Source organism: Echinops telfairi, unplaced genomic scaffold, assembly GCF_000313985.2.
Source record: "Echinops telfairi isolate 266 unplaced genomic scaffold, ASM31398v2 ScPeMD7_23;HRSCAF=83, whole genome shotgun sequence".
NCBI lineage: Eukaryota > Metazoa > Chordata > Mammalia > Afrosoricida > Tenrecidae > Echinops > Echinops telfairi.
In genome coordinates this window covers 87,339,914-87,350,326 of record NW_022103920.1, presented here as the reverse complement: position 1 = coordinate 87,350,326, position 10,413 = coordinate 87,339,914, and the positions used below count along the sequence as shown (strand labels likewise).

The following is a 10,413-nucleotide window of genomic DNA, read 5'->3' as shown; positions in this document are numbered from 1 at the left end:
TAGTAGGGCACAACCTCACTCGAACCAAACATGGTGGTCTCAACCCCATCCGTTCCAGGAGGACACGGCGTAGTGAACCGCGTGGAGAAAGAAGCTCCCCTCACAGAGACAGCCTTTTGCATCAGTTCCCAGAACACTGGATGTCTGTTTGCCTGACCTTGTTTACCGGAAGAGCTCTCCCAGTGGTCTCCCCTAAACAACAGACATCTGTTTTGATGTCTCTACAGTGTAAAGAGAAAAATGTGCCGCCTGTAAAACGCAGCCCCTTTTGCTAAAATAGCAAACAGCCACATGAAACGATCCCCACAGCCACACCACCCACCTCCCCACACCTCACGCCGACTCAGCCTATGTCCCCTCCCTGAACGGGCATCTTGTCCATCTCCAACCCCCAGACTCAGTCTGGCTGGACACCTTTCCCTTTCTTTGCAGGTCCATATTCAAGCCTTTCATCTTTGTGGATAATGTAAAACCTGTCCCCAAAGCACAGTCTCCCAGTTTTGGGGACGATGACCCTGCCAAAAAGAACCCTCGGTTCCAGGAGAAACCGGATCGCCGGCATGAGCTGTACAAGGCCCATGAGTGGGCACGCGCAGTCATTGGAAGTGACCAGGTGAGGCATGGCATGGCCTGGGGAGGGTGGGCTGGGCCAGGCAGGATGAAGGCAGGCTCTCAGGTAACATAGTACATCCGTCTTTCTAGCATGTTGAATTTCTCCCAGAAACCTGGGCTCCCGACAGCCCTCCTGGAGTGCTGGTATCCATTCCCCCACTCTCTGGAAACCAAGCCAAACCAAAACCAAGGGACTGCTTGTGGTGTTATTCTAGAGCACAGTGGTCTAAGAATCTGCCTCTTATTCACTGTTTGCCTGAGATATAAAAATGTAGTGTTCTAGTAGGGACGACAGCTTTTTTCTCTCACTCTCTGAAATGATATTTATACTTTTGGGGGTTGTCTTAGGCTGAGTTCTCTAGAGAAGTAAAACCAGTGAAGCTCAAGTATGTGCACACACACACACACTCAGATTTATTCAAGGGAACGATTCACACACTGTAGAGGCTTGGAAGTTCTCAGTCCATGGGCCAGATGTGTATGTGGCTACAGGGACCAGTGAACCTAAGATTGGCAGGTCTGACTGCAGCCTCTGGCCACAGAGATGGATGAATCCAGAGTTGCCAAGCAAGGCGGAAGGCTTCTGGTCGCTCCCAGGATTGTCAGGCAGTGCAGCAGGCAGCTGGCTCAAGTCAAAGAACCAAAGGCCAGAAAGATGAGCCAGACACCAGATCCCAACCCACCAGCTTTTCCACAGCATCTACATATGACGATCAGGCCACATCGGAGGAAACGTTCTTTTCACTGATCAGCTGCTCACAGCAAATCTCATCATGGAAATGATTACATCATGTTAGATCTCATCATGAGGAATCATGACATCTTAACTGGCCCAGCCAAGTAGACACACAACCTTAACGATCCTAGGGGTAAAAGATGTTTTATTGGCAATATGTTGTTTTCAAAAAGTAATTCTTTAAAATGCAGCCCTTTTCTTCCAAAGCTTTGGTTAGTTAAGTCATGAGACATCAATTCAAATGAGACAAACGCCCAGTGTGTGTTTCTCAGCACTAAATAGATATCCATAGCAGTCACAGACTTTTATATCAAATCTGAACCTGTACTAACAGCCTTTGCTAACCCTGAGGCCAAGAGGAAGGAAAATGATCATCAAAGACTCATCCATTTCTCCACTTGCCCGTTGAACAATTTGTCCTGGGTACAATTTGCCCTGAAGCAAAGGGACACCTTTTAGGTGCATCGTACATTCTGTGCGAACGGAGTGGGCTACTTCCCCTCTGTTCAGGATGGTGGCCCACGCAAAAAAGAATTCAGAACATGTCCCCAAGAAGGTCTGGTTTGGTTTTCATAGAACTGGCTTTTGCATTCCACGGAAGCGATCGTGTTGACATATATGTCACTCCCCTTGCTTTTTAACACCTATCTTCCTTGCCCAACAATCCCCTTGTCCCTGAACACAGCTGTTGCACTGTGCTGAGTCTCCCCAGTATGGTCCGGATTAGTTCCTGGCCGTGCTTATTTTGTGGGTGGCTGTGAGGAAGCTCAAGTAGCCTGTGGGGGATGGGCCTGTGACTAGTTGGCAACCAGCAGGCAGAAGTAAAAAGGCCACGTGCCCTTGGATAGTCCACCTCAAATATCAAAGAGATGAGATGGAGGAAGTCACATGGGTTTCGAGACGTCAACATGACCATTGGTTTGAGTCAAGGCAGCCTTAGGAAGTGGTGGATGGTTGACAAGAGCCGCCCCTCCTTCCTGGGACTCAGTGGGAAAAATGAGCATTCTTCTCTATCATTTACTGTACATGAAGGGTTCCCAGTGGAAGAAGAGATCGCACTGCTTCAGAAAAAGAGTGAGTGGGAGGTAGGCATAGCACGTGCTTATTTGTTAATCCATCTTTTCACTCAGCAAACATTTGAGGCTGCCTACTATATCCCAGGCATTGGAGAAATCTAGCAGTCTAGTTCTCATGTCCCAGGAGGCCATGGTCTATGCGGGGATAAGGCCAAGTCGGCCAGCAGGACAGGGCAGAAGTAAAAGCAGGGCACAGCATGGAAGCACAGCAGGGGCCCCTAGCCACTTGGGGTCAGGAGTCAGGAAGAGTTGTCCAAAGAAGCCTCAAGAATGGATGTGAATGGACTGAGCGTTGAGGGAGAGAGAGGTCCGACAGAGAGCAGTGTGGTCTGCCCAGTGGTGAGCAAGAGTTGAAGAAATGCAGTTACTTCTGGTTGAGGAGAAGGGAGCTGAGGGGGGGCGTGTGACACCAGGAGAGGTGAATGCGAGCCTTGTGTGGGCAGACCATTCTGCAGACTGCGTTGTAGCGGGGAGCTCTTCAGGTATTCTGAGCAGGGCCGGTGACATAACCACATTGGCATTCTAGAGTGATCCCGGTGACAGCGGTGTGGGAAACACATGGGAGGGGGTGGGTGGGCAGGAAGCCAGCAGGACCCTGGGGAGGCTTTCTTGGCCATTGCAGTTCTCCTCCCCCACACCCCCCACCGCCCCTGGGTCTCCCAGGCCCTCTGCTTCGCTGAGTTGTAAAGTGCCTCTGCCCTTCCGCAGGAGCAAGGTCGCACGCTGAGGAAGACCATGCTGGAACTAGAGAGGCAAGGCCTGGAAGCCATGGAAGAAATCCTGAGCAGCTCCAGCCCCCTGGACCCCGAGGAAGTGGGAGACCTTCTCTATGACTGTGTGGACACGGAGATTAAGTTCTTCAAGTGAGGCGCGCGGTCTTCCCCACTCCCTTATTTGAAACGTCCCACCTTACTAAGGCTCCGGTAAGACACACCGCTCTCCCGTGCAAGTAAAATGAGAACGTGAAGGCGTGCTCCCCCTTGCTGAAGCCCGATGGAACCGAGCAGTCTCGCCCTGCCTCGGATCTCGAAACAGCCCCTTCCTTTGCGATGGCACCCGCCCCCTTCCTCTGCCGTGGAACCCGTCACCACTTGCCTGCTGGTTGGTTGGGTGAGCAAGTGCGGACTCTGAGCCGCTGTTACTGTGCTCCAGTGACAATGGACATGTACCCCTTTCGGAAGAGGACTCGAGGCCACCAGACGGTCCCCTCAGTGCTGACTTGGCAGAAAGAGCCAAGTCTTGTCAAGTTTTATGTTTTTCTCCATCACAGTCTCTCTCTCGCAGCACCCCCACCTCCATCCCTGCCCACCCCAGGTTAACAAAAGGCATTTCTTTGCTGGCCTGGGGTTCTGTGTGCACGATCTCACGGATTTCCCTTAACCCGAGGTACAGGATGTCCCCTGGGGGGACATCTGAGGGGTAGATCCAGAGAGGTTGGAGGGGGCTCCTCTTCAGTCTTTGTGCCCGAAGAACCTGACTTCCATGTCCTGTGTTTCTGTGTGGTGGACCTACAGCGAGGCAGCCAGGCTGGTGGTTCCGAGTCACCCCAAGGATCCTCCCAAAGCGCAGCTGCTCTCCTGCCACAGCGCACGGGGCCCTGCGTAGAAACGATTCCAGGCTGAATTGCCAACAGTTAGTCTAGCATGAATTGAGTGGCCCTCTGGGATCATTCCACCGCCCAAAGCAATGCATTTCTTAGCTAATGAGGGAAAAATAAGGAGAAACTCCGACTGCGTAGGCTCCCATTGAAATAGCTGGGGGCCGAGCAGTTGCTGCATTATCTCAGCAGAGGGACTTTAATTAAACGGATTTGTTTCTAGCATCGTGTTCGAATGAAGGAGTTGATTTCCCACCAGAGTGTGGAAAAGGGTGTAAGGAAGACCAGGTGGGCCCAGGGTGGGGCAGGCAGAGGGCAAGGAGGCATGTTGCCCCAGGATAGCAATCCATTTCTAGCCAACCCCACTCGTTCCAACCCACAAAGCTGTCTGAGAAAGAGCCAGCTCCTGCCGCGCCTTCTTCCCGGGCCTTGGGAGCTGGCAGCTGAAGTGGGTGGATGGTGGTGGGAGGTCTTACCTCCATGGAAGACCACACTCCTCCATTCCGTTCCTGCAATCGAAGGGGGTGCCGGGTGTGTGCTAACCCATTCAGCGGGGGTGGTGAGGGGGTGGTGGGGTGGAGTGGGTTTCATGACCTCCCCTCCTCACCTGTCCCTTTTGAGCCTAACCAACAGCATTGTGCTTGAGAATTTGCATGTGGAAGTGTTGTATCAATGGCCTCCAAGGTGTCTTCGAGTTACTTGCTCAGCTTCAAGGGCTGTCAATAAAGCCGGAAGGCCTGGGCCTATCATTGTACACATGAGGGGGGCAGGGGGGCCCTGAAGGCCAGAGGCTCTGCTGGAATCAGTCTTTCTCCCAACTCCCTGTTAGGAGCTCGGGGCTAAGGGTCAGGAGCTTTCTGTTCGGCAGTTTCGTAAGTGCTGTGCAGACATCCCATGAAGGACAAATGGGGTGGGGTGGGAAGGTTTAGGCTTACAAAGCTCCTGGTCACCAATGTGGGAGGGTAGCTTGTCCTTGCTGAGTTCTGTACCGGATGGATGCAGAACTGTCAGAGGCTTTTCGAGGGAGAGGGGCCCTTCTGGGAGAATCTGTCTGTAGCTGGTGGGAGAGTGACGGGGCACTTGGGTCCCTGACAGGGCAGCTCGAGGCTGCCATGCTCGGGGGTGATTCCAATCAAGATGACGCAGGAAGGTGGTACTCTCACCTATTCTCGGGAACATTTCGTCCGTGCTGAGACCCCTAAGGTGACTCAGGGTTTGATGAAAGGAAATTAGATGAGAGTTGATGACAGAGCGGCCCAGACAGATCAAGGTCACAGGGGACCTGGCCAGCCTTAGGCCAACGACCGCCACAGCAGCTTCTGTTAGGGGACAGATGCCTTCACATCTGTGGAGAAGCACTCACCATGCTAACAGAGGCTGTTGTCACGACTGCTGTACGTCCCTGGGATCCTGGTGGCACAGCGGTTATGAATTGGGCTGCTAACTAGAGTCAGCAGTTCGAACCCACAAGCCTCTCCTGCGAGCAAAGATAGACAGCCGCAGACACCCACAGGGGCAGTTGTCCTCCGCCCTGTAGGACCTTGATGAGTCGGAATTGGCTTCAGGGCAAAGGATACATTATTAGCAGGCATCCTGGAGGGTACAAATGGCTAGTGAGCTTGTTGCTCGTGGAGAGGTCGCAAGTTTTGAGTGCCTTCCGAAGTGCCTCAGATGGAAGACCTGTGGTCTTAAAAAAATAAAAGAGCAGCCACTGAAAGCCCTTTGGAGCGCAGTTCACGTATGGGCGGCCGTGGATGGAAAGGGACTCAAGCCACAGCTGCCACATCAGCACGTGGTCTCCGTCCCTGGCCACTAGAGGGCAGCGTTCCATGTCAAAGTGGAACTGGGAGAGGTGGAGCCCCTTACTGGACTTGCAGTGGGAGGGAGTGGGAGGGGTGGGGGAACCAAGGAGAACTGAAGTGCTGCTGATGTGTCTGCCCTCACTTCCCGTGACTTTGAGCTACTTCAAGAGCAGCTTGAGCTCGCTTGGCTCTCCAGCAGGCTGTCAGTGGTGGGATGTCACTTGTAGTGACCCGGACAGACTTCACGTTTGAAAAATGCTCTTCGTTACACGGAGCAGAGGCTGCTTTTCAAAAGGCTGCAGGGGTGGGGGTGGGGGGCGGGAGTGAGCGCTCGAGGTGAAATATAAAGAAACGTTGAAGTCACCGTGTGTAAATAGCGTCATAGCATATCATTTGTGTGTTAGGATTTGGGGGGCGGGGGAGATGCCTATACATGCTCCCCACCAAGCCAGACATGAGCTAGTTCCGTCTTGTCCAGTAGATAGGCCTCCTGTGGGCCCAGCCAGGGACGGGGCCACCAGGACATGAATTAGACAAGTAGAAGCAGCCGTGTTAGCTTCCTGGAGGTGCTTTGGAACTGTGGGTGAAGGCGAAGGGTGTAATCAGAGTGATGGTGATTCTGTCGTAATCCAAGCCTAAGACACCGTGTCACTATTAGGAGTCTGTCTGTCTGTCTTACTAGCTATCTACCATAGTAGTGGTAAGCCTAATGGAGCTTCACTATGAAGATTCTTTCCTATTGGGTGATTCTTGAGGTTGCAAAACATAATCATCAACCAGGCACATTGCTTTGCTTCCTGACAGATGGAACAGGTGTGGTACAGCACCGGCTGGCCTTGGGGGAGGCCAGGTGGGACTAGTGTGTCTGTTATGAAACCACAAACTACATTTTTGATGTGAGATCCATTTGTCGTTTATGGGGATGCTCTCCTATGGAGCTCTTCCTTGGGAGGGAGCATGTGGTACAGGGAAGAGGGTGGGACGCCCTGCTAGCCGGCTGACCAGCCTGTGCAGTGTGGGAGAGAGTGCTGTACCCCACACCCTCGTGACCCCCGCATGGCATTCCACACAGTCCAGAGTCCCAGCCCTCTTCCTCCCGTGTGTGTGTCTAAACGTGTTTTCTCTGTGCAATCCCAAACATCCACACTTGGAGAGTTCTTGTGGGAAACAGGTGCACACCTGTGTGCAGTCATGTCGCGAGAATGTAAGTGTGTTGCTGGGAAATGCTATTGGCAAGGAATAATTAAAAAAAGAAAGAAAATCTTTCTGTTTCCTGCAGTGGGAACAGGTCAGGTCACCCTAACAGTCTTTTGTATCTGCAAACTGGACACCTTTCCCACCCGCGGCTTGCCCTTGGAACTGTCTCTCTGTGCATCAAGCATACAATAAAAGATGCTGAAGCCACTGTCCAGAGGCCTCGTCTGTCTTGTGTTTCCTGGATAAATGTGGGCACCAGATACACACACACATACACAGTGCGTGGAAAGAGGTGTATTGTTCTGACTGGAATCTTCCAGAAACGCAGATCCCAACCCTCACAGTGCAGAACACTTCAGTTTCTTCCATTCTGCATCATTCTCTGGGTAAATTCACACCTCAGAATGGAGCAGAAACTCTACTAGAAGCCGAAGCCTATTTCATTTGGATGGCTGAAGTCATTTACGCAAAGCATCTTCGTGCTACACTGGTGCTAGCCCTGTAAGCAGGAGAAGCTGCCCCTTAAGAAAACAAACAGCTTTTCCACCCTGTGATTGGAAACCGCCACAATCCCATCTCTGCCATGACAATCAAAATGCAACCGGAAGCCTTTTGAGGCCAAATCTGACTAAGTGCCGGCCACTAGCTCACCTCCACTTGCTAAGTCACTCTTATGTAACACTTGCGAGGGTGACCTTGGGGACCTGGGCTCCTGGAAGCCCGCCACCCTTGTTCTGCAGAGTCATAGAACCCCCTGCTTGCCTTGGGGGGTGGGGGGCACAGGCACTGAAGGGGACCCTGCCCCTTCCCAGGAGCCAGCCTTGGCTGCTAAGTCCTTAATAAACCCCTGTATCACCATGCTGGAACTTCAGTCTCCGGCTCTGTGCTTTCGTGACCAGATGGAGTAGAGCCCTCGGAAAGCTCAGCAAGCAGCCATATGCTTTGCCCAAGGAGAGACTGGTGGGTTTGAACTGCTGACCTTGTGATTAGCAGCTCAATGCAGAGCCCACTATACTATCAGGACTTCTCACAACATTCTAGGCAAATTAGAAGATGAGACTTTCTACTCCCATTAAGAGTTACAGTCTCGGAAACCCACAGAGGCACTTCTACCCTGCCCTACCAGGGGCATTAGGAGTCAGCATTGTCTCAAGGGCAATGAGTTTGATTTGCTTTCTTGGCCTGTGCCCAGACAGATAACAGTTCAGCCTGGATACTGAAGACATGGCTGAGCAAGGAGAGGCATCTGCCAGGGGCAGCCCCAGGGTGGGGCAGCCCCAGGGTGAGGCAGCCATGTAGGAAGCTCTGGCACAAGTACCGCGAGAGCATGGGCAAGCTGTGGACTCATGAATGCTGTGGGCATCCCACGTAGTGCCTGAGAGCCACGGCAGGAGTAGAGTGGGAAAACTCGCTGCTCCTTGGGGCCCTACAGGACAGAGTAGAACTGCCCCTGTGGGTTTCCCAGACTGAAACACTGTAAGGAGTAGAAAGCCTCCTCTCCAGCAAAGCAGACAGTGGAGTCCACCTGCCGACCTTGAAGTTAGCAGGTCAAAGTGTAACCCACTGTGCCACTTGGACTCTGAACACGCCAGTGCACAGCACAGTGTGGGAAAGCACAGTGCACCCTAAGTGTGCAAGACCATCTGAGGGCCGAGGAGTGGTGACTGGAACAGAGGTTTCTACACTGGGCAAATGGGCTGCCCACCAACACCGACAAGCCCTGAAGGCTTCAGGAGCTGCCATCAGAAGCAGGAGGAGCTACAGTCAGAAGAGGTCCTGTGTGGGGCCGCAGAACACACACACACACACACACACACACAGCACCTCAAATTCACTACCATCAAGTCGATTCCAACTCACAGGGACCCTGTAGGACAGGGGAGGCTTGCTCTTGTGGGTTTCCATGACTCAGACCTCTTTACGGGAGTAGAAAGCCTCATCTTTCTCCTGTGGAGGGAATGGTGGTTTCAAACTGCTGACCTTGCACCACTAAGCCACCAAGACTCTTTATGTGTGGGGATTCGGCTGTCTGGAACCCTGAAACCTCCTGTGAACTGGGTGAGCAAGACCGCGGAGGAGGTGGTTCTGGGAGAGTGTGGAGTGTGAGTGAGGAAGCCCAGCCACCTCTATCAGCCAGAGCCCCAGCTGGGTGTGGCGACTGCTCTGTTCCCTCCCTCTTGCCCAGGCTGCGAGGGCAGTGAGAGGCAGCCATGGGGCGGGGAAGGGAATACGCACTTGGGAGGAGCCGCTGGACTCGAGTCCCTGTGTGTCTGGTGTCCCAGGAAACTGCTTGCCGTTCCCGTCCCTTCTTCTTCTCTCCCCTCCCCACTGCCCCCACCCTGCTCACAAATGGTGCCATGGCCAAAGTCAGTAGGAAAGAATGTACCTCCCCCTCTGGCAGGACCAGATGGTGATTGCTCTGCTGCAGAGACAGAAACAAGGGCCTTATAGGTGACCCCACCCTCGGGTAACTACACCTACGCGGAGCACCTGCAGGGGCCTCGTGAAAGAAGGGCTAGTGAGCTGTGGGGAAAGGGAGAGAGGGTGAAAGGGCTGAAGAACCCCTGCTGGGCGGCCATCCAGAGGCCTCCTAAAGTTATCCCGAGAGCAAGCGTTCAGGACGACAGTGAGAAGGAGAAGGGACCGGCGGCTGCTCTGGCCAGCCTTGAAGGAAGTTGAAGCCGGAGCCGGAACACCACCTGCTGGGCCCGACTGCCCTGTCCTGCCTTCTTAGGCAGAGTGGAGCCCACAAGGCCCTTAGGCCTAGGGGTTGGGGTAAAGGTCACTGGTCAGTCAGAGCCCTACGATGGGACTGGGGACCCTCTGCAGAAGTCACGGTCCACGGGTCAGAGGTCAGTAAGCCGGAGCACTGGTTCTGGTGAAGAAGGGGCAGAATGCACCCTGTCTTTGAACAAAAACACACTGCCTTTGAGTCGATGCTGACTCCTGGTGACCCTACGGGACAGGGTCCCCTGTGAGTGTCTGAGACTGACCACTTAGGGAGTAGAAAGCGCCTACCTTCTCTTGAAGAGCGGCTGGTGGTTTCAAACGTTGGCCCTTGCAGATCGCAGCCCAACATGTAACCGCTACGCCACCAGGGGTCCTTGGTAAGCATAGGGAAAACAGTTCTGAACTCGATGTCTCTGCTAGATGCCCTGAGTAGAGCCCTGGGCGCACATGCTTTGGAGCTTGAATTCTGAGCTCTGGGTTTGCAGAAGGCCACGGTTTACCACGGAAGCCCTAAATCCATGTTGAGTGTCCACATAGACTCAGCCTCCATCGACGCCTTTCTCAGAACGAACTAAGGATGTGGGCAGCCTTGTCCTCAGACAGAGTAGACTGGAGAGTGGATTATTGATCCCAACCCATCGCGACCCAATAGGACAGGATAGA

At 53.3% G+C, this 10,413-nt stretch overlaps 1 protein-coding gene across 1 annotated transcript in view; it reads left to right on the top strand.

The window, feature by feature from the left end:
* SCRN1 (secernin 1) overlaps window positions 1-4,571 on the top strand; it is a 34,566-nt gene extending 29,995 nt beyond the window's left edge. Inside the window, exons 6-7 of the mRNA XM_004702752.2 lie at window positions 433-613; window positions 3,133-4,571. Coding sequence (XP_004702809.1) covers window positions 433-613; window positions 3,133-3,291 — 340 coding nt within the window. The 3' untranslated portion in view covers window positions 3,292-4,571. The remainder of the gene's footprint in view (window positions 1-432; window positions 614-3,132) is intronic.
* Window positions 4,572-10,413: the final 5,842 nt, after the last annotated feature.